Here is a 27,681-nt window from a genome sequence, read left to right on the forward strand (position 1 = left end):
TGAACTGCTGATGTCTCAAGACTTTTATTGGAGCCTTATCCTGAAGACAAAGCAAGTTGTAAGTGGGCCATTAAAGGTGGATATCAAAGAACAGGAGTTGTAGCTTATTTTTCTGGCAGTAGTTTTTTGGGAAACATTTATTTTGGAGAGTGGCATAGAATTTGGGCATACCATTTGTACAAAGGATTGAAGTGTTGAAGTGTGATGGCTTGGGTTTTACCCGCCCCCCCACAATTTAGAAATCACCCAGACTAGACTCAGATGGCTCTGGAAATATGAATGAAGCTTATATTTACAGCTGGCACAATATACAAGCAGATATTTACAGTATACATAGTTATAGACAGAAATATAAAAGCTAAAAGGTAATACAGAAAGGCAACTCCCCTCCCAGAAACCTGAGTACCCCAGAGGGGCTCTCAACCACCCCTTCCCCTTCCCCCTGCCCATGTCAACCTTACCCCGGTCCCAAGGAAGAATGGGAGTTAGGAAGCAAAATGGATTAGAAAGGAAAATGGAGGGTGAGGTTAGAGAGTGAGATCCAGCTCAGAGCTCGGCAGCAGCAGAAGTGGTTATCTATGTGTTTATTTCTTGTTCTTACACACCTCAGTAAGCCTATGAGCGAAGTAGACATCACCATTGTTTTCCTTTCACAGCCTGTAATCTAGTTCTTCTCTCCAAAACATTCTAACTAGCTTCAAACTAGCACATGAAGATCACTTAAGTATTGCAGACCTTAAGGCAGGAAGTGTTGGGGAAATATGTAAATTAGGAAAAAAGATGTTTTTGTTTTGTTTTGTATTTAAGAGCTTGTCTGGTAAAGTTAGTAGTTACCCAGTGGATTTTTTGGTGTGATGGTTTCCTGTCACTTGGATGACAAATCTAAAGTGTTTGGACGAAATCTGCTTCTGCCAGGGAAAAAATGGGTAGAACCACAGCAACCATATTGATAATCTGATTTAGTTTTGGGAATTGTAAAAATAGGTGAAGTAATGAAAATAAGGATCCCAGAGCTGGAATTACTTCAACCCTTTAGTTTTGTCAGACATTTCTGCCTAGTTTTAGTATATGTAATGGTTTTAATTAAATGACCTTTGTTCATTAATTCTTCATTAAGCATCTTAAGTATTTTTTGTACTCAAAACCAGTCTTAAGGTCTGACATTTCTGTATATTTTAGTACAAAGAAAATGGCACTTTTCAGGTAGCATATAGATATCTACACAACTGCGGTAATGCGATTTATGAAAATTCATTCTACTTGGAGGGCAGCAGGCTTTGAGAACAGTTGTGGTCTCCCTTATGAAAGGTTGAATGGTTAAAGTTGTTTTGAAAGTGAGAAAGAAAATAGAGTAGTTGGATGCAGGATTGAAGACAATGTAGTAGTTGAATGTACAATTGGATGCTAAACAGTCACAGTAGATAGCAAAGTATAGTGTAAGTTGTTTTTCTGTGCTTTGGTAGCTTCTGTGTATGTATAACAAGTTCTGATTATCTGAATTGAAATACCTGCAGTGTTTTGTTGAAGCTACTGTAGATATGCAGGAGGGAAACAGTGCTTCAGCAAATGGATGTGGCAAAATCCGAAGTAGCACTCAGAATGAGGCTGCTTTACTGGCCCTCATGGAGAAGACTGGATACAGCATGGTTCAAGAAAATGGGCAAAGAAAATTTGGTGGTCCTCCCCCAGGTAATAATTTCTTTTGAGATTATGAAGCTGGAATGAACTGAATACTGCTTATTGCGAAATTAAGCTGTATCAAAATCATTTCTCTTTGGGAGCTTATCCTCTCTGAAATTCCATGCATCTTTTTACTAGCCTATATGAAATAGCCAGAGGAAGCCCTATGGAATAGCCAGAGGAAGCCCTATGAAATTACTTTAAAAATGACACTGTAAAAAAGAACTGCAGGGCATCATGGGCAACTAGAGGGCTCAGCTTGTTTTTAAATTATTTAATAATCTTTTTTACATCATAATTACTATTTTAAATGAGATTAAGTTGTATTAAGTGTTATTTGTTTGGCAAAGTTACTTTTATTAATTAATTTTAAAAATTGTTTCTAAAGCTAGGTAGTATTCAGTTGTCTTGACTACTGAAAAAAAGATGGCTCCATATCCTACTTTCCTTAGGGAGTTCTGATTTAGTGGATGAGTGAAAGTGAAAGCAAAATGGTTTGGACCTTTTAAATAATGTCATGCAAGAAAAAAAAAACCTGCACTTGGGACTCTGACCAATTTTTTTTTTTTAATGTGGAAAAGAAATGCAGAGAAACCTTTGCAACTCTTAAGACATCAGAGTAGACAATACAGCTCAAGTTCTTCCTCAGCTGTCACGTATCAGTTTTATTAATAACATGTAATTTTAAGAGGCAAAAAATAGTTGAAATGTAGACTCTCCCAGAAGATGGAATTAAATACTAATTGTATGCTTATTTTTTAAATTGAAACATAAGAAAAATAAGAATTAAATAATAAATAAAGATATGCTAGGTTTAAATTTGGACTGGAAATAAATAACTCCAAATGAAGGGGCAGGGGAACTGTACCTCTGTGGCATTTGTACTAAGATTGTTGAACTATTTACTTTAAGGTTGGGAAGGTCCTCCTCCACCTCGTGGTTGTGAAGTTTTTGTGGGAAAGATTCCTCGTGATATGTATGAAGATGAATTAGTTCCTGTTTTTGAGAGAGCTGGGAAGATCTATGAGTTCAGACTTATGATGGAATTCAGCGGTGAGAATCGAGGCTATGCGTTTGTGATGTACACTGCTAAAGAGGAAGCCCAGCTAGCCATCAAGATCCTTAATAATTATGAAATTCGTCCAGGGAAATTTATTGGTGTCTGTGTAAGCTTGGACAACTGCAGGCTGTTTATTGGAGCAATTCCAAAAGAAAAGAAGAAAGAAGAAATACTGAATGAAATGAAAAAAGTTACAGAAGGAGTGGTGGATGTCATTGTTTACCCCAATGCCACTGACAAAACTAAAAATCGTGGCTTTGCTTTTGTAGAATATGAATCTCACAGAGCAGCTGCAATGGCTAGAAGGCGGCTAATCCCAGGTACACCTATTTGTAATTGAGTTTTTGGGGGAATATCGGTCTCTTTTGTGCAAGGGACAAGGTATTGAATCATCACTGTTTGTCTTTCTTTTAAGATAGTTTGAGAGTCACAGAACTGCTGTAGTAGTTTTCTGCTCCAAGAGCATTTATGTTATTCATGAATCAAGTGTTTTTTTTTGGTTTGGTGTTTTTTCTGTTGTACTTTTTGGGGGAGATTTTAATTTTATTTAAAGAAGATGAAATTTAGGCTGTTCTATAAATGCAATTTACTGTAGTTTACACCAAGATACATATTTTCTTGGGGACTTGTCCAGTTTTCATTTGCATGCATGGATCCCTGCACATGAATTCTCTTAAAGCTAAGTTTAAAAAATAGAGTGCTTAGAATGAGGCTTTTTTTTTATTCTTGTAAGTCATGTTATTGGTGTTTCATATTTTAAAAATGTTTGAAAGTAGGTTTTGAATCTTTTACTAGAAAATAAGAGTTTCAGATGTGAAAGACAGCTTTGTATCTTTTGAGAGAAGGAATATAGAAGGGTTTAAAAACGCTGAAAAATGAATAGGTCAAGTTACAGTTAAAAAGGGAATTTCTAGAAGAGGAATTAAACATGAAATGAAAGAATGTAGTTAGAGAAGCAAAGTCATTGAAACAGGTAGTACAGCATTGGCCTTGCTGAAATGAGTGGCAAAACTCCCTGTACTTAATTAAGGCTAAGATGAAGGCAAGTTACGTGTTAATTGTTGGTGAAGTGTTAACCCAAGACTTAACATAGGTCCTGTGAAGTAATGGGAGAAATATGGCCAGATCACTGAGCATTAAATAATCTAGTTGGGTTGTTTGGGTTTTGTGGGGTGGTTTGTTTGTTTGTTTGTTTTTGTGTGTGTATGTGTATGTATTTGTTTTGTTTTAGTTTATGATTTCAGTGTCTTCTGCAACATAGCATAAGTTACTGCATATACATTTAGATGATAGTTTTCCAGGTGTTCACCTACTTTTTAAAGTGGTAATGCTATTGAAGAGACAGCGTTAATATATTAACTAGTAAAGTAATATGTTGCTTATTGTTACTTTACAGACGTGTACATATGTGTCATGGAGTCACCAAGTCTGTTTTGATAGCTTATAGTACTTAATAAACCCAAAGGGTACAGATAGAATACTTTGATTTTTTTCTGAGTCATATTTCACTTAATAATTTGAGGTAACTATGTTTTTCTTAAGAAGATGCAGGCAAAAAAATCTAGATTGATATGACATGCATTATGCTCACATTTTTGTAGAGGTAGTTGACAAGTATGATTTTGTTTTACTTTGCATATTTCTTATTAATGTAATGCTTCTTTGCTGTAGGAACATTTCAGCTCTGGGGTCATGCTATTCAAGTAGATTGGGCAGATCCTGAGAAAGAAGTTGATGAAGAAACAATGCAGAGAGTTAAAGTATTATATGTAAGAAATCTAATGATGTCTACTACAGAGGACACAATTAAAGCTGAATTTAACAAGTTCAAGCCAGGAGCAGTTGAACGTGTAAAGAAGCTCAGAGACTATGCTTTTGTTCATTTTTTCCATCGAGAAGATGCAGTTGCTGCGATGTCGGTAATGAATGGAAAGTGCATTGATGGAGCTACCATTGAAGTAGCACTAGCAAAGCCAGTTAACAAAGAAAATACTTGGAAGCAACATTTTAATGGTCAAACAAGTCCCATTTCTGAAAATCTCTTAGGATTTCCTAACAAAGAAGATGGTCATCAAAAATCCTTAGGGAAACCAAATCTTGCAGTTCGTCTTAATGGTCAGCATGGTCCAGGCCCTTCTGAAGTTGAGAGATGTACCTACCCATTTTTTCCAGGAATAAAGCTTACACCTACTAGCATGTATTCTTTAAAATCCAGTCACTTCAGTTCTGCAGCAATGCATCTGGATTATTTTTGCAATAAAAATAACTGGACACCACCAGAATACTACTTGTATTCAACCACAAGTCAGGATGGGAAAATACTCTTGGTGTACAAAGTGCTTATTCCTAGTATTGCAGATGGTTCCCAGAGTTATTTCATGCCAGACAAACTCTGTACAACAGTAGAAGGTGCAAAAGAATTGGCAGCTCAGTTCACACTTCTCCATCTAGGTAAGCATGAATGCTTCATCCAAAGCTATAAAAGATACTTCAAAATTGTTGTTTGTGTATAATTTTTTCTCATGTGTGTATCTATATTAAAAGTCTATGAGCCTATAGGAAGACTATTTCTTGTATAATCATGAATCGAGACCATCATGTGAGAGCACTGAAGGAACACTGTGTAAACATCTCTACAGTGCAATGATACAGTCATTTTTTGCATGGGTTAACCTGCTGTAATGTAAGGAAGAAGTAGATGACGTGTTTCTTGTCTAGTTTTAGAAAGTAGTGGAGTTCTTTTTCTGTTTGTTTTGGTGGTGGTTGGGGGGGAGGGCTTTTTTTTTTGTTGTTGTTTGTTTGCTTGGGTTTGTTTTTCTTTTATTCAGAAATGCCAGAGTTGTCTGAGAAGGGAGTGGTGTGGTTTTTTTGGAGTAGTGGTAGACAAGTTCTTTCCAGGTTTCTTAAAATACCTAGGAAGTTCAAACAGATTGTGCTTCAGTTACTGTTATTACCATTTGTTAATAGACTGTGTTTTTTCGCATTCTGGTTTAGAGTGTCAGCCTTTTTCAGCTATGAACTTCCAGGTTTGAATGGAGTGGTTTTTTCTATGGATTTGCCTACTGTGTGTGGTCCAAGCAGTGTCTGAGACATCAGACTTGGTGATCTTGTATAGTGCAGCTCTGGACAGAAGCACCATGAGATAATAAAATCCAGTAAATAGGTCTCTTCTGATTAGTTGTGTAGGCATTTAGAGCCAAGTCAGAAAGCTTGATTCTCTTTTAGATATGTAAGGAGAAGTGAAAACAGAAAAAGAAGTGCTTATTAAAATCCTTTTACTTTATAATTTTGACATATTTTGGGTCTGTTACAATTAATAATCTCAAAGCATTTTGGCTTTTTTTGTGATTTCTATAAACTTGACTTTCTTCGTGATCTTTATTTCTGTATTTCCTATAACAGGGTCCTTGCTTGTTACTGCATACAGTAGTGCTGAACAGACAGCAGTACAACAATTAACCACTTGGTGTCACCTGAATATTTTGAAAACGATGGTTGGAGAGTAGAGAAAGCTATGGTTTCACTGAAACATGAATAAGCTGTCTTTTAATGTTGTTAGATAAGCAGTTGATCAAGGGAGTGAAAAAACTCTGTGTTGTTTAAATACATGGAAATTATATGTCTGCATGTTCTGAGAAAGAGAGCAGAGATACATATTGATGTTCTGGAAGGTGAATGTTGTGAGGAGAGGGACAGAATGTGAAAAAACCCAGGATGTCCCATAATAGATTAATACCTTTCCCATTAACTTCAGTGCTGTTATAACACAAATAAGTCTGTATCTTCAGAATACAACACCTTCATGTTTGCAGAGTGGTGCTTGGCCATTAAATGTTGATATCCAGTTGGAAAAACACGTAAGACATCCTAATCTTGCCCGTCATGAGGGCTGACTAGTTAGGAGGCAGCTCAGATTTGGAGATTTTATAACATAGTGCCAGGCAAGGTCATGGAACAGTGCCATCACAAAGCACCTGTGTGATGGCCAAGGAATCAGGCCTAGTGAGCATAGGCTTAGGAAGGCCAAGTCCTGCCTGCCAACCTGATCTCCTTTTATGATCATGTTGCCTGTCTGGTGAATGTGGGGAAGGTTGTACTGGACTTCAGCAAAGCCTTTGACACCATCTGCCACAAGCAGCTCCTGGCAAAGCTGGCAGCTCATGGCTTGGACAAATTCACTCTGATATGGGTCAAGAACTGGCTGGAGGGCTGAGCCCAGAGAGTGGTGGTGAATGGTGCCACATCCAGTTGTCAGCCAGTCACCAGTGGTGTTCCCCAAGGGTCAGTGCTGAGCCCAGTCCTGTTCAGTATCTTTATTGATGATATGGACGAGAGGATTGAGTCCCTCATCAGTAAGTTTGCAGATGACACCAAGCTAGGAGCAGGTGTGGATCTGTTGGAGGGCAGGGAGGGTAGGGGAGCCATGCAGAGGGACCCTGACAGGCTCGATGGGTGGGCAGAGGCAAATGGGATGAGGTTTAACAAGGCCAAGTGCAGGGTTCTACACTTTGGCCATAACAACCCCAAGCAGCAAGCTTAACTTGAAAGTTAAACTTTTAAAAGTTTTAACCCTGACTGGTAAATCACTACTGCAGGTACTATTTAAGAAGCTTAAAGGAGTAAATTGACCACAGTAAGATACCATGCTTGCTTCACCTTTTGGAGTGTTACTTACTTTTTAAGTTCAAGGCTCTGTGTTCAGCATCAGGGTATTGGAACAAATGTGATTTTAGACTGTTGTCCTAGACTTTGGACATTAAACACTTCAAATGAAATATTTTTATTTTACAGTTCTGTTGTAGGCATTTTCTTTAACATTGCCTTGGTTTGCTTTATCAAAATAACTGTGTTGCTATTGGAAGAACCAACAGCCTGGTACAAAATGGAAGATGTTTAAAAAATACGGAAATTGCTAGCTTTGATTAGCAGATACAGCTGATAAATGATAAGTGGAGGTGGAGAGTTAGAAAGGCTCAGGATGTGGTATGAGATGTTTCTTAACAGTATGCATTTTTATGTCTTAAATATTTATCAGATGACTAACACATAATGGTTTTTATCACAGCCCCTGAGCAAGCATATATAACTTTGCTGTCCTGAATGCAGCACAGATGGATAGTAGAGGTGAGTATATCTTCCAGGTTTGTGTTTGATTCAAGATTTCCTCCCCTCAGAAAGTCTTAGCTGTGCTGTTAGAGAAATTGTTCCCAAAGCTATTTGCTTCTGAGAAGGCTGTAGAAATAATTCTCTCCTGTTGTCTTTTTGAAGGAGACCGTAGCTCTACTGCAGTAGACCTACTGATGGATCACTGAGGCTGATGTTTGTGTGCATTGTGTAGCAGAAAGGAGGGTTATGGTTTTTACTCATAAAATGATTTGGGAGTAGTATCTTTGTCATCTCTGATTGATTTAAATTTCTGCCTTGGGTTTGAATTTATGTTCACAGGTGGAGCTGTTACTACACTAGTGACTTAAGTTATTTCTTTGGTTAGCTTCACAGAAAAGAAACTCATGTCTCTTTTGATTTGCAAAAAGTGGCATTTTTAACTTTCCACATTTTGTGCTACAAGGGTGAATATTGCCTTTTTCTGATTATACTACTGTGGTTGAATATAAGTGTGGATGTCTGTTACTTCAGAAGCCTCTTTTCATTGTTTGGAATGGGGATTGAAGTCTTCTCTGAATGTTGTGAGTTGGTTTTAAAAAGCTTGTAAAGCAGTTAAAATTAGCATTAAATCTATGATTACTGTTAACTTTACTGCTGAATCAAATTTCACTCACTCAAGATTTGTCCTGAATATTCAGTTATTTTCCTGTTTCTGCTTCTTATGGATTCAGAGCATAAAGTTAGAAACCTGGACTTGTGTGGAAGAACTTGGAGAAAAGTAAATAAGATCAACAGTGTTGGGCTATGAAATCCATGAAACAACTTGACTGACTTAGAGTCATTTGCAGAACTGTATTTACTGTCCTTTTGGAGATCCACACGGGACCACAATGAAATTAGGTTTTGTTTATGCAGTGTATGTCTATTCAAAACTTGGTGCTTAGCTTGTAGCACACAGATCTAAACTGTTAAATATGTAATATGAAAGACTGTTGCTATGATACATATCATACAGGTAGCAAACTCCTAAAACTCATAACAGTGATCTTACACACATATTAAAGTTGTCTTAATATTTTGTGTTCGGTGGAGCTGAAATAAAGGGTCACTACAAAGTTTGGTTAAGAATATATATATGGAAAGGCATGCATATATAGACTGAGAAAACAGATTCAGTACTACAAAATGTTGTTTTATTTTAAAATATAAAGCTTTTAGGAAAACCAGAGGTTATTAAGTTTTAATTTTTCAATTCCCTTTTTTTACTATGTTCTTTCTGATGTTGCTTGAACTATTGACTAAATAGTTTCTTAATGATTTGAATAGCCTTAGTGGGGGGAGAAGAAAAGGGCAGAATCCCTTATGGGCATAAGCTTGTGCATACTTTAGTGTTCACTTAAGTCCATCTTGGAATAAGTAATGCAGTATGCTTGCTGAAATAAAATGTTTCTTCTCTTCTTCCCTCTGTTTTGCTACAGCCAACTGTGTATTTGATTTGGCTTGAGTAATCCTGAAGAAGAGAAGTTCAGACTTTGGTGCTGTGGATCCTGTCATAAAAGAACACAACACTGATACATAATTACTGGAATTTCACATGACATGTTTTTGATGAATAATTCTTCAAAGCACATGTGTGTGTGTGTCTGTGTTAAACATCTAACTTAAACATTAGTGAAATTGAATGTTAAATTGTTTTGCTTAGCTTGATAGACTTTGTTTTGAAAAGATAATTTGTTTAAAAGATTTTTATTACCTGTAATGGTTTATACAACAGTAACTTATTTTTAGTGTTGCAATAATTTAATACTATTCTTACTCTTGTATTTTGAGTTTCATGCAGAATTTCTGCATCTTCTGCTTGTAAGAAATAATTCTTAACCAAACAGAAAACAAATGAAACTGCACCACCCTGGTAACCCTGCCTTTTCGTATGTAAATGTACATAATATGAAACGTAAATACCACACTCCAAATTGTTTCTGTAACTGGATGTAAAATTTTATAGGAAGAACATGTCCTATTGGAAATCTTTGCTTCTGATATAGCAGTACATCAGTAGAGGAGTGGTGTTTTGAAGGATTTTGTCAGTGTACCATTAGGCTACATGAGATAGTACTGCTGTAGTCATAACATTGCAGTTCAATACATTTGATAATTCTGAGAGACAGAAATGAGCAAAAGAAAAATCTTGAGATGTACAAATTACATATACTTTCCTGTGCAGATCACTAAGTTGTAGTTCATGTTGTTAGCACCTTTCTGCTGGGACACAGGTGCTTCCATGTTCACAAAGGCCTTACTCTTACCCAGGCTGTCCCTTGTAACCAGCATTTTTACTTGTCTGTGGTAGCCATATTGAACAGCAGCTCGCTAACTTTCTACGCAGACCATGTTGTTCTTAAAAAAAAAACTTATTTAGCATTAACTGAAAAGAGTTTTAATTTTTTTTAATCGGGTATATGTAATTGATTTTGCAGAGCCATCTTTATTTTTATTGTGACTATTTAGCGTTTGTCAGTGAAGTGCTTTGAATGACAAAAATATAAGGAGCTCTTCTGTAAAATCTGAAAGTAAAACAGTAGATTACCCTTCTTTTGAGTTTGTTATGTAGTTTCAGTTCCTGATCAAGGAATGAGTCAAGTGGTGTGTTTTAAGTCTAAGGGCCTCACCTGTGCAAGTGTTGTTTGTAATCTCTTTTACCTGAAAAGCACTTGTCAAAAAGGAATTTTATGTAGACAATGATGCAATGGAAAGATTTGAAGTTAAATAGTTTTTCTTAAAAGCAGTGACCTAGTGTAGTTCATTACATAATTGGATTTGGTTCAGTGTGTTTCATCACCATATTGAGTTGTCTGATGTTAATTTAGATGCAGTTATAGAAGTTAAATTTTATTTGTATTTGATATTAGCTACATAGTGGTTGTTTTAAGTGTTGTAATTTCTGATGTTGGAATCATGTGTTTGACTTCTATACTTAAATTCATATTTATATTAAATTTATGCTGTTAGTATTTGGTATGTGGTGTTTTACACATGGTCATAAACATGCTTTGCAGGATTTACTTTGCATTCTCTGGTATCGGGCTTTGGGCAGAGGCTTCAGGAAAGTTCTTTGCTCAACCAGAGAAAGGGTAATTAAGTGGCTTAGTGAGACCTTGAAAAAAAGAAAACCCAAGTTTGCGTAGCAGCTTCTATCACATTTGAAAGTTGTTAAACTGTTAGGAAAGAAGAGGGAGGCTTACTTTACTTCTTATTTAAGCCAAGCAGTCCCCGAGGCCAAGACAAAAGTGTTTAAGGTAGCATTATACAGTATTATGCTGATGGGATATGGGGGAACCAGTTTAAATGTATTTGTGCCTGGCAGCACGAGAATTTTAGTACACATGCTGCTGAAAAGAACTTTATTTTTCAGGTGTCTTAAGGCTTTTTTTTATTGCAAGTTTTTTTTTATTTAGACATCTTGAAAATGCGGTAGACTTATTGCATGTGCAAGAAACATTTGACAAAACAATATTCTGTAAAACTTGTAATGGAAATTTGGGCCAACCAAACCTAGGTGGAACTGATAGTTAGCTGCTTCAGGGAACTGCACAAAGACTGTGTAGCATTAAAACAGATATCCATAGGACATCTGTGACCAAAAGGTGATACTGACCACAGCTGTAGAAAGCTGTGGGATCGCAGTTTTCAAGTGTGTCTTTGTTCTGATTTCTAAGTGTGCCATCTTTGAAGGAGTCTTATGCAGAAAGCAGTTTTGCGACAAACTAGTAGCTCTCATCATTAACTCGTGTACGTACCTTGGCAGTTATTTTCAGTATTCCCAGTAAGTGTGACTGAAAAACAATGAATTGGGTCTTTGTTTTGTAGATAAGAGCAGAGGTGTAGGGAGCGAGCAGCTGAAGCAGCAGTAACACTCAGTAGCTGTAATTCAGAGTTTTTGAAGTTTATTTAGAATGCATCATTAAAATTCTCTAATGAGCCAGCAACATTGCAAGCATTTTTTATATTTATAGAAGTCTCACTGGGGCTTTTTAACCTTCAGGGAAAAAAAACCACCAACAAACAAACCATCAACAATAAAACCCAAACCATATATTTCTTCTAAAAATGTAACAAAAGGAGAGCATGGTGTTAGCAGTACTACTGTATAACTCATAAAAATGAATACATATACCATCCTGCTCTACAACTGAAGTAGTAACTAGGAGATCCCTCTGAAATTAGAGGTCACTGACTTCAGTGAAACTGAGTTTGGTTGCTTTTCTCTACACCCATTGCATTCAAAACTTGCCCACAATAAGAAAAGATGTCCCTTATCCTTACAGTCACCCTTTACATCTGCTTGCATGCCTTTTAAAAAATACTAGTCTTACTACTTTATGGTGGGTGACAGATAGTAAAGTTCTTGTAGAAAGCTAGGGCAGAATATTGACTGACATGAAAGTCAACCCTCTCTGCTCTGACAATCCAAGGAGGGTAGTATGTGAAAGCACCACTACTGAAATACTCCACATGGGTAATTCAGATTTTTTATATGCTGTTAAAATCCACTCAAAAGCCACAGCTATGTGAAAATTGAAATACTTTGATGGAAAACTTCTTGTAAAAGATGTCCATACCACTATGGCCACTTGCCAACAAACAAGTACCTATTCCAGTAACTACATGAATTGCCACTTCAGGCTTCCAGAGTTTTGTCTGTGCTGCCAGGGGCTTGTGGCTGCTATTGACTTACAGTTTCCTGCAGAGGGAGGTATTCACTAGTGTATGAAACACAGATCCCGAGTCTGAGAAAGATAATTTGAGTTGGAAATGTATCTACATATAAGCAAACAGCAACAGACTCAAATGGCAGGAGTGGTATTCACTGAGCTATGTGGTTTTTTTATAAGTCAAAACAATTAAAGTGATATGAGGAGAGGCTGAGGGAGTTGGCGTTGTTTAGCCTGCAGAAAAGGAAGCTCGGGGTGACCTCATTGCTGTCTACAACTACTTGAAGGGAGGTTGTAGCCAGGTGGAAGGTGGTTTCTTCTCCTAGGCAACCAGCAACAGAACAAGGGGGGACAGTCTCAAATTGTGCCAGGGGAGGTAGAGGCTTGATATTAGGAGGAAATTCTTCACAAAGAGAGTTATTTGCCACTGGAATGGGCTGCCCAGGGAGGTGGAGTCACCATCCCTGGAGCTGTTGAAGAAAAGTCTGGATGAGGCACTTAGTGCCCTGGTCTAGTTGATTGGATAGGACTGGGTGCTAGGTTGGACTGGATGATCTTGGAGGTCTCTTCCAACCTGGTTGGTTCTATGATAAAATAGCTGTCTGAGCAAAAAAAGCTTATCATTGGGAAAACCAAAAGAGGCATCTTCAATCTTGCCTCTTTATGATTCAGGAACCTAGCTCTGTGCTGTGATATTGATGTTACGCTAATGAAACAGAAAAAAATCAAAACAAAACAACAAACTATTTTAAAAAGAGTGACTCTGAAAGTTCCTACTTTTCTGTGAATGGATGCTTCCATCTCAGCTTTATATTCCCTTCTGCCCAAACTGATTTCTGTTTCAAATGTTTGAGGAGAGGACATAACTCCTGAATCCTAGGATGTTGTGAAGTGATCCTGTGTTCCAGAAACAGCCTGTCTGTTTTGAGTGCTTCATCTGATCTCTGCAGCAAGAGGGCACTTCTGTCTCTTATGCCTCCCTTGCTCTGGTTTTGGTTATTTTCCTGGTTTTAAAACAAAAAAGTAAAATAGGCAACCCTCTGCCCCCTGAAACCCACCTCCAAGTAACTACAGAGTAGCATTTGTGAGAGAAAACTACCTGACCTCATTTTAACACTGAAGCATGTTTCGATGAAATTTTAGTGACATACTTGTCCTTAAAAAAAAGCAAGTGGTTTTCAGCTACTATGAAATCATGTTTATTTTGTCTGTCCTAGTCAAGGATTGAGGCTATCAAAGTGGTGGATTAAGACTGTAGAAAACAGCACTCAGTTTGTCCAGACGTAAATTTCATTATGTGACCCTGACACGTGACTGAATTTCACTGTATAACACTGGAGTAAGCCCAATAACAGCTGATGAAAGCACATCTTCCAGACAGGTATGAAAGTCCACATGGTGCAGTTTTGCACCATAAATGCGTTTCCTAACTTTAAGCAGGTGCAATACTTCATTGCAGAGAGTATTACCCAAGTGTTTGGTACCTCCTTTTGAATCTCAGGAATTTCTCAGGGCTACCTACTAGCTCCATATGCTGGTAACAACTTGTCTCTATCAACAGCTTTTGTCTGTGTTTTCCTGCTTCACCTTCACAGCCTCATGGGAAACTACTTCCTACTGAATATCACAATAGGAATGCTTGCAGACTAGTGTGGACTCCGCATGATTCAATGTGAATCCAACTAGAGACATTTATTGCTGCCTTTGCCTCTATATAGTCTTGAGCATGGAGTAGACGCTTAGACATTAGCACAATCTAGGTGAGTACAGCCCAGTCTTTCACATACATCACATCTTGTTTTCCCCTGGGCCAGATGTCCCACATCTTTCCTCCCCCGTGGGAAGCATCCTGAAGTTGTGGGAATGAAGGTCAAATGGTTATGCACTGCTCATTATTCCTTCTTACATTGCATTCCCACAATTCCTCCATTTTACAACGAAGGCAGCGTTTATGATCTATGGTAGGGCCCTTCACAAAAAGATAGCAAACACAGCACTACTACTACACAGAGGACCAACAAAACAACTGTTCCCATCTTTATCAATGAGTGTATCTAGCTCTTGAGCTGATAACAAAGGTTGGTGGCAGCTCTGTTTTGCAGCATTGCCTGTCTCACCGAAAAGGGTTGCCGAAAGCTTGTGAAATAGCATTTGCTTGTTGCACTAACCCAATTCATTAGCATGGCTAAAGCTTGTGCAAACCTAACTCCTAGCATAGTATAAGGATAATGCAGCTATTATCCTATGCATGCATACTTCCCCTTATTTGTTTATGCTTATGGGTTACAATTATAGATGTGTTTGATGCCAATAAGGTTAACAACACCCATATCCCAGGATACATCTCAATTCTTTGCCACAGTGTCTGCATAGCCATCTGAGCAAGACTTTGGCTCAGTGCCAGAAGCAGGCTGGACACAACGACCTGGCATCCACTGAAGACCTGTAGGCAACACACACACACTCCTTCTCTGTACTAACAGATCTATTGGCCTTTTCGAGGATGGAGCTCTCTGCATGATGTATCTGGAGAATTCTCCCATTTTTTATTTTTAAAAGCCAAGGGGGTAAAATTAGCATAAGCAGGTGTTAAATATTACCTATGCTGCAGTATTACAGGGAATGCTTCTCTTGTAAAATGATTGTATATTGTGTGCTGTGTAGGCAAGTCTGTTATCTGTTTTAATTTCTAAGCATACAACTGCATAGGTGTGATTGTACTTTTTAATAGCTGCAGTGGCCTGTAGCAAGCTATCTTTTTGAAGTGTGACCTCTTTTTATGTATTTCCTATAGAAAACATGCTGCAACTGAAATCTCAGTGTGTGTGTGAAAACTGAATCCGGTAATCTTTGCCATATTAACTTTGCCAGTGTATTCTAACAAAAACTGTTCCAGTCTTTTGAATCTTGATATGATCCCTATCCTAAAGTACTCCACATAGGAGGATTCCAGCAAGCTGTGAAGCATGTTGAGTTAAATTCTATTTAGCTCTGATGAGCCAGCACAACAGAGCTCACGAGCCGGTCCCATTCCGTAGCTGAACTGGTGAGAGCTGTTCATTAACAGTGCTTTCTCCACCTGATTTTGATTTATCTCCCTAGGAGGAGGATCATAGCTCCCAATGCACAGGGACCTGGAGCTGAGCTGCTGGCAGACCACAGGTCTGCAGTTTCTGAGAGAAGCTGGAGTGAGATGCTCTGACCAGAGAGTTTGGCAGCAAACATGGATGCTGGTATTCACAAAAGGACAGTGTATCTGTCTGATTGAGGAAGTCTTCCTGGATCATGTGGACAAACATATGTGTTTAACATGAAATGTTTTTATCCTAAAGTAGAACTGGAATTCTTTAAGATCATCAGATTTTGTCATTTTGTAAATAATTCTACTAATGCTTCTCTAGCTCTTCTAATGCTAGAGGTAAGGGGTGTAGAACATGCTGTACCAATTAGGGCAGACATTTGGTGAACTGTTAAATGCTTCTGTACAAAGCTCAGCTTGTGGTTTTCTTCCCCTATACTTCAAACCCTGATAAAAGCAAGCAGGCATAGCTGCTTTTAGTGCTGCTAAAAGGCTAACACAAGAATCCTGCTGTAGTAGAGTGTCTGCCAAACTTTTGCTGTCCCACTGTAGAATGGTTTGCCAGAAAAGCCATTTTTTCCATTTCATGCTGGATTTGTGCATGTTACATTTCAATTGCATGCTATACTAGTATTTCATAATAGAAAGAAGCTGCTCTCCTCTCTAGTTATGACTTGACTTTTTAAAAAATCTATTATTTAAATTTTCAGCAATCCACTGGGATAGGGAGAGCACTACATTACGGCAAGAAAACTGTAAAGAATAATTTTACACCCATTGAGGTTCTTGGTGCTAAGATTTCCACATCCCTTCCTCGGCTTCAGAAAAAAGTGAATACATGCTGAGTTTCCAAGATGTTAAAAAATTCTGGACAATGTTTGTCTTCAGTGCAGAGGACAACTCAAACAGACACTCCCTCAGAGTTCTAACAGTCTCACTGTTACAAGCTAGCCAGCAGTAATTGAAGAGTCTCTTCCCTTCTTATGGCCTTTCTTTTTAAAATTATTTTTTCCTCTGTCAGGAGTAGAGAGCTTCCTGTTTTATATGCTCATATCCTAGTCCACTGTTTGTCAATCAGGAACCAGCTGAAATAGGAGAGGCATCTAACCATAGAGGAACGTGCTAGCAGCCCAAAGAGGAGAATCAACAAAGCTCAGGGAAGCTTCATGCCAAGATTTTTGGGAAGCATTTCTGAAATGATTTCTAAAATTCCATTTTATATGATACTTGCTCACAGCAGTTTAGCAGTTGATTTTAAAAAAGAATAAGAATAAAGATCTAAGTATCAGTAGACCTTTTTTAGCTGCATCACACAGATAGCTTTCATAAATTCAAAAAAACCATGTTGGAATATTAGGATTCATAATTGTAGGATAAGCAGAGGTTTGGCTAGAAATGAGAATACCTGGACAGTCTTAGTCAGTGTAAATAAGACTCAGATGTATTACAGCTCCTGAAAGTAAGCTACGATTAACATTTTTGCTGTATCTATACTCTTACTGGCCTAATTTCCAAGATTGGCAAGCTGTATCTCAGACTGTACTGCCTTGCTCAGGATCCTCACTTCATTGCTACTTCATCATTTTGTGGACCTTGCTTAGCCTTGTTCCCCCATCAAATTTTTCTTTGTCATACAATAGTTTGGGTTGGAAGGGGCTTTTAAAGAACATCAAGTCTAGCCTCCCTGCACTGAACAGGGGCATCTTTAACTACATAAGGTTTCTGGAAGCCCTGTTCAGCCTGAACTTGGTCTTCAATCATTCTTCCATGGTAGGCTTCAGTCTACTCTTACGTTCAAGTGAAAACTATTTGCTGCTTTCTCCCCTTGTCAGCTCACATTGGTTTTATTTTATTTTAATTTAATTTAAAAAGAAATCCCAAACCCAGCACACCCCTCAAGCATATCTGTACTGATTCTTTTACTTAAAACAGTTCTGACTGTTCTCAGACCGATTGGTATCAAAATAGTCCACTCTTGAGCATTTCCAGAATATTTACAGATAATCCATCTTTAAGAATGCTTTTGAGATAAAAGTGCCAGAAGCTTGCTTTGAGTGTGGATTCAGCATCAACAGCACAGAGGCTGCTGCCAGCTCAGCTGTATCTGTCACTGGTTATGTTTTCTGTTATCCTTAGCAGAGCCAGCAACAGAGTGCTGTTGGAAGCTTGCATTACAGACTTCTGCTAAGCATCAAATACAATCTCAGTTCTTCTCATGATGAGTAATTTTTTTTTACAAAGGAAGACTTCAGTGCATCTACCACATCTTTGGCAAGAAGATACCTACTCAGTGGAAAAATGATCCCACACGATCAGTGCATATATTTTGCATTAATAGATCTAATAACCAAGTACTGTGGTAGTACAGTGTCTTTGTAGATTGTGCAAACACAATTCATTGTGCACCTGATGAACTTTCAGTGTTCATTATCTGGTTACTTCTGAGAAATACAGCGACTGGGGAATGTGCAAAACAAACTCAGGCCGTGGCAGCCAAAATCTCTATGGAAAATAAGCCATGGGATTGAAAAAGGAACTTAGAAGCAAAGTACAGAGAAAGTATATAAAAGTTCATAGTTAAGTTGGTCACCAGGTGGCGGAGCTCTATGGGGTAAAAATCCCCAAAGCGAAGAACAACTTTCTGAAGTGGTATTACAAGGTAGGAATGCAGAAAGATGCAGACTGTGCTAGCCCAGTTCACTGCTAATTCTCCCAGGCTGCATTCACTAACCCAGGATGCATCCAGATATCCATAACATCCACATTAACTGCTCTGATCAAAAAGCTTATGTAGCACATTGCAAATCCCTTCTCCAGGAGCTATTTTTATGAAGGACCATCTTTCTTCACACATTTTATAAAAGAAAGAAGTGGCATTTGATATTGGCATTGTAAAGATTGTTCCTGCATCATCAGTATCTGGGGTATTCAAAGTTTTTTCAGAAGTAGACACAGTTGTGACAATAGGGCAAGATCTTTCTTGTTTATGGAAGAGGGAAAGCTGAATGGTGATTTCCCTTCCATCTTGCAAAGTTTCATCTGCCTTAGCTGTCCCCACTGCCTGGTAAATGCCTCTACCAGTCTCTTGCTTAGCCTGGACAAGAAGCAGTACTATCTCTGCACTATTTCATATACATCCCTGCGTGATGACCAATTAATCAGAGTTGGGTTTTTATTTTTAGTGTACAAATTAACAGGTCAATACATATTAAGATGTGCATTTGTTTAATTAGTATTTAACTTCCAATCTTTGACTTGTCTGATAAACACCCAGAGGCACAAGGTTAGGCTGCCTGGACCTGGTCAGACACAGTCCCTTATGCACTAAGTTCAAAGAAGGGAAGAGAGAGGTTCCAAACACCTGATTTCAGGAAAGACAAAGTGCTGAGAAGCTAGGATAATTCCAGATCCCCTGCTGAAGGAAATAACAGAGGGCTTGCAAACCCCTCACCAACCCTCAAGGTAGATCAGCCTTGTTTATTGTTCTGCTAAGTTAGCAGCGGAGAACCAAAAAGGCTGTAAACAAATTTCTGTTTTGGAATGGTTTAAATGTTATAAATATTTGGTGTATTATATTTGTCAAGATGCATCTGAAGCCCTGACTCATATGAGAAAAGAAATGCACTGTTACAGAGCATCTTCAACTTAGAAACATTCCAGCCATCACTGAGAAAAATGTACAGAGAATGACATGATTTTTTGGCTTGAAAATATAAAAAGCTATTACCTCTGAGGAACAATCCAAAACAAAGAGCTTCACGTGGAACTCAGAGAAAAGTATCAAAGGGACTGTGGTTCTGGAGGGACAAACATTTAAGGAAGCATCATGAAAGCTAATTATAAATATTTGGCTAAGCACTAGCTTAAGAAGGGATCAAGATATAGATCTACAACTATTTGAGTCACTGAATGTTAATGTTACTGGTGAAGCAGATTTTTTTAAAGCAAAACAAAACACACACACCAAGCCCAAAAATACCCTCCTCCCCCCAAAATCCCCCCGACCAAACAAAAAAATCATACAGAGTTGTATTTCCAGTAAAGACATCAGAATTTTGGAAAGCAAAGTGAAGACACTGATTTCTAAACATCCTATTGAAGCAATACAGTCAATCCTTAAATCATAATCAGATCTGAAAATCTTGAACAAAAGATGTAGGCAAAAGGAGGGGGGTGGGAAGGATGGGAGGGAAAAAGCAGAGAGCAGAGCCTTGATTATGGTTTCCATGTTGGGTTCTTCTAAAAAAAAAAATTTACTTTTTTTTGTTGTTATTGTGGTTTTGCTGTTATTCATTTATTTGTTTGGGTTTTTTTTGGTAGTAGAATTTTCACACCTCATGCTGTCTTGCACTGGAAAGGCACTTTATGTCTCAACTGGGAAGAATGTGAGCACAAGCTTGTCAAGGGAAAACCCATCTTCTACTTTTCAACCAGCACTGCTTTTAAAACATTATCATTAAACTGAATTTCTGATAAGACTGTACTATCTCTATCAGACTAAATCCTGATGACCATCAGGAGAATAAAGCCAGTTGCTCAAGCTAGGCTTTGAAGGCAGCCAAGCTCAGCAATAGCACTAATAGCAGCAGCCATGTGAAAGATAAAATGTGATATGATGAATCCTTGTATGTGCAAGGTACTGAACTGAGAGCAATATGTAACAATCATTATTCATATCAGCCTGTGATGACAAGACAAGTAATGGTAATTTAAATTACTGAGCCAATGAAACTGGCAGCTTTATGAAGTAAAATATGGGTTTTGGGGTTTAGAATATTGATAATTTTTCTGTCCACTTTTGCAATACCTGATGAGTGAAGCATTTCAGAGGCTTTCAAGAAAAAGACTCTTTTTTGAACATGAGCTTATTTGTTATTCTTTTTATTTTTTTTAGAAGCACTTACTCATGCAACCCCAGTCAGATGCCACGATAGCAACATTTCAGAACAAATTTCCACTGAACTAAGGCTCTGTACTGCAACTAATTCATTAGCTTTTTACAAGTGAATTAATCTCAAATCTGCCTTGACTTTGTTCAGCTGTGATGAACCAGAGCCTGCATTCAGTATAGCACATCCACACCCAAAACTCATTACCAAGCAGCTAAAATAGTAGTTCTGTAAGGTGTGCACACCACATAATCTTGTATTTACACATCCTGAAATATCCAGGCAGGCTAGAAAAGGGGCAAAAGGGAAGGAAACAATGCTTGGCTTGATGACTTTTTTTTTTTTTTTTCAGCTGTTGAAGACAGGAGACTGAGGAACAGGACAGTGATATCATAACCTGTACAGGTGTAGAAGCCCTGGGCACAGAGTAAAGTGCTGCCTTCCTGAGCAGGAGCTAGGGGTGCTGCTGTTGCTTGTGAGGCAGCCAAGGGCAGCTCTCTGAAAATACCTACCTTAGTGGGAACCCTATGGACAACAAAAGAGCTGTAAATATGCAAAACCTCCCCTTCCAGACCTACAGTAAGTTTCAGCACACTTCTAAAGGTAGGGATTTGGCTAACTTTGAGTCTTAAAAGAAATCAAAGACTACCTTTCAAGTCAAGAAAACAGCCAGAACATATCAGTTCTCACTATGTTTTCAACAACTACCCTGGCTTCAATCCAGCAGGAATAGCTTTGGATTTGTTGGTTTTGTTGGATTGGTTTTTTTTGGCTTTGTTACACTTCAGCTATTTTGAACCAAGGTCTCAGCACACATGCACAGAAAATGACTTCTTGAAAGATGAGTAAAAGAAAAGTCATGATTCTAACACTATGGCTGAGAGATTAATCTTACAGAGAAAAAAATTAAAAAGGCATTTTAATTATTTGACTTAATCAGCCTGGGCAGATGAATGATAAACCTGCAGTAGTCCGTGATGTGAAAAACAAGGCACGTGTGGGTGCCATAGGGCATCATTGGACTCAGAGTGACAGCTTGTGACAAGCAAGGAGAAGGAAGCAGCTCTACAACAGTGATATCATCCCCTGTTTCTCTCATCCCTTAAAGCCTGAATACTTACACAAGCCCAGGAGTTTTGACTGGTAGGTTTTACCATAGGTACTGTTAAATTCAGCCTTTGGTGTGAGTAATCTTGGCAAGTCTTGGTTTGGTGACCTTGATAACTTGCCTCCTCTTCTACATTTAGTCCACCATAAATAGACTACTGGAGACCTATGCAAGCTGTTGTAACCCAAGGTATAGAGCCTATCCCTACTGCTTTTTCTTTCCCCACTTTTCAGTCCACCCTCCTCAGGCTTGAAGTACCTCCACCGGTGGAAGATAACAGGTACTGGTGAAGCATTGAGTTTACTTCTGAAATCCAAGTGGCAAAAAAGGGTGGTAAGCCTGCTTTCTGTGGCAAGGTCCATCCTGTGTTACTTCTCTACCTCCTGCCCTCCACTAAAGAAAACTGGAAAAAGGTCCTTTCATCCTGATGGCAGCATCTGTGTGGTGACAGCCACACTCACTCAAGGAAGCACCTTACAGTCCTAAGCCACTGTAGAGGTATTCATCTGGTATCACACCTGCACAACTTCCAGCTATTTATGCAATTAAAATAGGCTAAAAATAGAGTTCAAAATGGGAGGCAGGACACACACAGAGTCTCATTCTGGCTCAGGGAAGAATTTCACTGAATTAAACTGAATTTCCCACAGGCAACATGCTTGCATTTTTGACTGATTCAACCTTCTTCCCTCAGCAGAAAAAGGGTGTAAAGGAAACTCAATAACAAAATCACCAGCAGAAATTCAATTTAGTTCTATCAATGACAGAGCTGATATTTCATTGTTGACATTTTATTATGCAGTGTTTTCTAGAAGAGGCATTGGATTAGAAACATCTTCTTTGGTGATTTTTTTTCCTTCCTAAAAAAAGAAAGAGAGGGGGCAAGGCAAGAAAGAGGGGGGGCAAGGCAAGAAAGAGAGGGGGCAAGGCAAGAAAGAGAGGGGGCAAGGCAAGAAAGAGAGGGGGCAAGGCAAGAAAGAGGGGGGGCAAGGCAAGAAAACTTTCCCTGCTCCTTACTTTAAGAAGGAAAAAAACATGTTAGGAGAGACCTACCAGAGAGTATTTAAAAACACTTGATGGCTGTACAGTATCATTTGTTATTGTTAATCACCACGAGTTCAGAACTGAATAGTAAAACAACCTATAAATAGTACTTGACTTCAGCAATTGCTTGTCAACTCTTCACTGCATTAGGAAAAGGATTAAGTTATGGCTTTCTGAGTCACTGAAAGAACTATGTCAAATGTCTCTTATTTACACATAGCATGCCAGCAAGAGGATGGAGGAGCTCAGTCATCCTAAATCACCCAGTATCACTCTGGAGTACTTCTTTACTGTCAAATGTCATCCTTACCAAGAGGTAGACATTAATCTAAACAGCATCATAGTGTGTGACTGTTGAAAATGTGGTTCATACAAAATGCAATTCAGGATGTGGGGAAAAGGGTTATATGGCAAACTGAAAGGCAGACTGTCCTGCTGGGTAGGTAGAACATACTTGCTGTTGTTTCAGGGCAGGATTTGATTGGGACCAGGTCAGCAGAGGAGTGCAGGCAAGCTGACAGGTCAACAATTGTGCTAGTTTGAGACTAGCTGGAATATTTTGTTGTGAAAAGGAAACAGTGGTGTCTACTTCACTCATAGGCTTGCTGAGATGTATAAAAACAAGAACATAAACATAGATAACACAGTCACAGTGGCACTCTGTTGCAGCTTGTGCCTGTATTTCTCTCCTTACCTGCTTTTATGTCTAACTACTTCTGCTTTCTAACCCCCCTGGCTGATCCTGCAAAATCACCTTGCACATCAGACAAACTCTGGGATAAGGTAAAGGGGTGGAAAGAAGGTGGAAGGGTGACTGAGAACCCCTCCCGGGGACTCTGATTTCTGAGAGAGGTACTGTGTTTCTGTATTACTTTTTAACTTGTATATAGCTGTATATATTGTAAATATCAGCTTGCATATTGTGCTAAGCTGTAAATATAAAGCTTCATTCCTTAATTTCCAGCTGTCTGAGTCTAGTCTAGGTGATTTTAAAAGACTGGAGGGGCGGGTAACAACCAAACTGTCACAACAGTACATCCTTGTGGTGATGAAAGCTACCTACATACAGGCTCAGATAAGAATTAGCCACCAAGTTGAGTAAACTGTTTTCCCCCTTCTATTCACTGCTCTAAGTAGCTTCTGGAAAGGTGTCTTGCTGTGCTTGCCATAGCACAGGAGAGAAGGAGCTTGGAGAACTACTGTGGTGGTCAAGAGCTGGAGCACATGTACGTGAGGAGCCACAGAGGGAGCTGAGCATACTCAGCTTGCAAACAGGAAGCCTAAGGGAAGATCTGACGGCTGGCAGCCACTAGTGCTAGAGTGAGAAGGGATGGGCAGAAGACAGGCACACCCTTCTCAGAGGTGCACAGTGAAAGCACAGGAAGCAATGATCCTGAGAAATTCCAACTGAATGCAAAATGATGCCTGAGAGAATGTAAAATCTCTGTCCTTGCAGATACTCAGAACTCACTTGGACAAGATCCCCAATGTGTGATCTGACTTAAATGTTGGTCTTGCTGGATTTCTAGACACTAGTGGTACCATCTGACTTGAGCAAGGCCATGGAACTAGAAAGCACACAGGATAATCCAAACAAAATGTCAGTTGCTCAGGCATGAGATAGTACATGCTAGCTGTGCTCAGCATCACCAGCATTTCCAGAGGGTAACTAAGTAAAAAAATATAACAGAAAGCAGGGATGTCTAAAACTGAAAGACATCCCTTTGCATCCTTCTCTCTCATCAAGCCATATCAGACATTCATTCCTTTGCCCTCTATCCCAGCATACCTCCTGCGGTTGCTGCCTGAAGACAAAGCATGTTCAGCACAGTGGGAGTCCTGGCAATGCATGTCAGGTAAGCCTGCTTCTTGCTGGGCTGTAAGAGAAGCCCTTAAAGATTCCACCCTGTAACATCTTGACTGTATGCAATTTCCTTTCCTTTCTGTCCTGTATCTTCAAAACTCTCCTTATTTATGGAATTCATGCAGAGCTTAAAGTATTTGTTTACTTTAACCTTATCCTAGTTTGAATTAAAATAAGTCTTGCCATCTTGAAAATCAAGACAGCATGCAAAATCGTGTCTGTGTGCTTCTCCCAGTGTATCAAAAAAGTTATAAGCTGCATCCCTGCCTAACTGCTCCGGGAGGGTGAGGAGTTGATAATGTAGTAGTGTTGGTGTCTGTGTGGAAGAGACTCATTTACAGTGAAGGATGTAATGCAGAAAGGTGCAGGGCTAGCTTTACAGCAGGCTGGCACTTCAGCCCTAAAGGTCTGAGGATTTGCACCATTTTTTATCATAATAATTTGTGATGGTTTTGCAAGAACTGTAGATGGGGGGAGGGAATCAGATCCCATTTTTCATATTTTGTAGGAAAAAGTAGTACAAATCTTCACTTAGAGGGCATCATTCAAATCTTATTTATTTTCTCACAAGTTATATCAAGGAAAATCTGTGATGACAAGAAATCAAAACCCTAAAGTGTTTTAATATTTTAAACACAGAAGAGCAAAGCCCCAAGCGAGAATGAAAAAAAGTTCAAAGTTACTTTTTTTATTGGTTCCTTTTCCATTTTCTGTAACCCTACCTGTGCGGTCTGCAGGAGGCTGGTGAGAGGCGAGATCGGGGTACTGACCACCAGTCGACTCAGTAGCTAGCAACGCAGTACCTTTTATTAAGCCAGTGCAAGTGCTTATATACTCCTTTAGAAGAGGTGTGGACAAGCAGCTTGGGGCTGGCACAAGTGGACAGTACAGATTGGCTCAGAGTTATGTGTAAGGTGCAGATAGGTTGCCCTGTGTCAAAACAACCTGCGGTGTCCACCCCAGGGGGCTGGCAGGCTCAGCCCCCTGCAGCTGTGTGTGGCTTGCTCATTATTTACAGCTTGGCTTCCGGAGCCAGAATTGGGCTCAAGGACAATTCCCAGCACGAGCTCTCATGTTTACCAGCTCATGTCCTGCTAGCGGGAGAATTCTCCCACACTACCTGGTCAGCATTCCAGCATAATGTGGGAGATACTAACAAAAGACTCAATCTAACATAGATAATTATGTCTTTTAACTGGATATGTAGTTTAGCACTGTATATGTAATTATTGGTTTCCATCTCAAAGAAAAAAAAACAACTCAATCTTACTATGAAGTTAAAAGACAGTTAAAACATTTTGGACTTGTTTTAGAAGCTCTGTGCTATTTTTGAAGGGCTAACCACTGGGGAGCTGCCACAGTACAGGTCTGTCTCTTTAGGAAGACCAGAAACTCTTAAGGTGTTCATGGAAGAAGTGGATCACCCAACTCTATTCACCAAATTTTCTCAGATCACTGCTTCTCCCATTACTATGACAATGGCTTGTCCCAGAGCTTTGCTCATCTGAGTAAGGACTTGCCCTCAATTTGCAATCAAGTTTTCCTCATGTCCAATCTTACATCATGCTTTCCCTGACATCACTCTATGAATTAATCAGTGTTTTCTTCACTGATGTTCAGAAGCAATAGTCTTCCTTTCCCTAAAAGAACTAACTTTCATATCATCTAATGCATTTATCATTGATTCAAGCCCCAGCACCACCAGCTTTCATCAATTTGTTGAAACTTTTTGTCATGGGGTTTACTTTGAGCTCCAACTGCTGGAGGGAGGAGAAAAAAGAGAGTAACTAATTAAGTGACGGTTTTCTGCTGATGTTATGAAAAACCCCCACACTTTTAAATGTGGCTCAAGGGAACTCTGGCATTTCAAAAATGAGAAGAAAAAGAATTCTTTTTAACAAGATCTCTGACCCATGCCGTATACTATTTTAGTGCTATTTGAGAGGTCTTTCTCGGGAGCTTGGCAATATTGCAGTAAGTGCATGTCTTTAAGGTTTACTGCAACTTTCAATGTTTCTTTTCAGGTGGTTGTTACAAGTGTAAAAGTTGCATAGTCTGATGAACACAGGAATCTGAGTGTTTGTCATCCATTTAGCTTTCTGTTCACTTTCCCAAGACCATCTCTATTTGTCTTTGCAAGTTGTCTGAGCAGAGCCATCTGTCAAATGTTGCAAGAGACAAGTGAACACAGAGCTCCCTGTCTCATCTCACTCGATATGCCAGTCAGTAAGAGCAGTGCTTCAGACTTACCAAGCCTATGACTACCTCCAGTTTCTCCCTGAGAAAGAGCAATCAGCCATCACCAGAGCTTCTCATGGAATGCTATTGATATCATCTCAAGCAATGGCTCCTACTTTCTTAAAGACATCACAAGAATGGGGACAACCATATAATGAGTGAATTTCTCATCAGTGCAAACAGCTTCTAGGCATTATCCTTCTCCATGACTTCTATAACTGGATGTGCTCCTATCATGGTACAGTTAGAAGCCCCCAGGCTCTGGAGTATACTCTTGTTACCAAAGGATCACACCTGTCTCAGCCTGCCTGGGGCAGCCTGACAAGCTATCTTGGATGATTGCTGAGAAACTTTTGTTCCTGGACACCTGCTATCAATGTCATTTATTGGTGCAGTGGTGCATTCTAGGGCTCTAAAAAGTAGTGAAAGCAGAAGTGGTTGGATAGTGACCTGAAATGTGCATGTTTCTGTACTCTTGTTGACTGCATGAATGTGACACAGAAGCAGCAGTAGCAATTTTATACCATCACCCATTCCATTTGCACTTGAACTAAGTGCTCTTAATAAATTTCCCCCTTCCTTTATTTCTCCACCCACACCCATTTCAAGTCTGTCACTCCACAGCATCCTTAGTAATGATTTGCAAATCCTTGGCTATATTGAATGCAAAAGCATAATTCTTTCTGATTTTACCAACATTATATATTATCAAGTGGAGGAGTGGTGTGATGACCCCTCAAAAGGACAAATTTTAGCTCTCTTTACATTGCATGTCTGTTTATATTTAGTCTATATCTGGGGCTCAGCTACAGCAGTTTGTGTGTTGCCTGCTGACCCCTTCTCTGCTGAGAAGGGGAATCAAGAAGAGAAGACCCAGAGGTTGAAAGGGAGACAGATTTAA

At 39.0% G+C, this 27,681-nt stretch overlaps 1 protein-coding gene and 1 long non-coding RNA gene across 2 annotated transcripts in view; one reads left to right on the forward strand and one right to left on the reverse strand.

The window, feature by feature from the left end:
* Nucleotides 1-9,819, forward strand: RBM46 (RNA binding motif protein 46). Its single transcript, XM_064148695.1, has 6 exons — nucleotides 1-58; nucleotides 1,515-1,689; nucleotides 2,593-3,060; nucleotides 4,412-5,191; nucleotides 7,806-7,864; nucleotides 9,325-9,819. The coding sequence occupies exons 1-5, from the start codon at nucleotides 11-13 to the stop codon at nucleotides 7,838-7,840; spliced, it is 1,506 nt and encodes a 501-aa protein (XP_064004765.1). The 5' UTR covers nucleotides 1-10; the 3' UTR covers nucleotides 7,841-7,864; nucleotides 9,325-9,819.
* The window catches only part of LOC135178118 (uncharacterized), a 22,533-nt gene continuing 3,891 nt past the window's right edge, over nucleotides 9,040-27,681 (reverse strand). Inside the window, exons 2-3 of the long non-coding RNA XR_010303362.1 lie at nucleotides 11,644-11,767; nucleotides 9,040-9,393 (exon numbers count right to left, since the gene is read on the reverse strand). This is a non-coding gene — a long non-coding RNA (uncharacterized LOC135178118). The remainder of the gene's footprint in view (nucleotides 9,394-11,643; nucleotides 11,768-27,681) is intronic.

Source organism: Pogoniulus pusillus, chromosome 9 (assembly GCF_015220805.1).
Source record: "Pogoniulus pusillus isolate bPogPus1 chromosome 9, bPogPus1.pri, whole genome shotgun sequence".
In the NCBI taxonomy this organism is placed as follows: Eukaryota; Metazoa; Chordata; class Aves; order Piciformes; family Lybiidae; genus Pogoniulus; species Pogoniulus pusillus.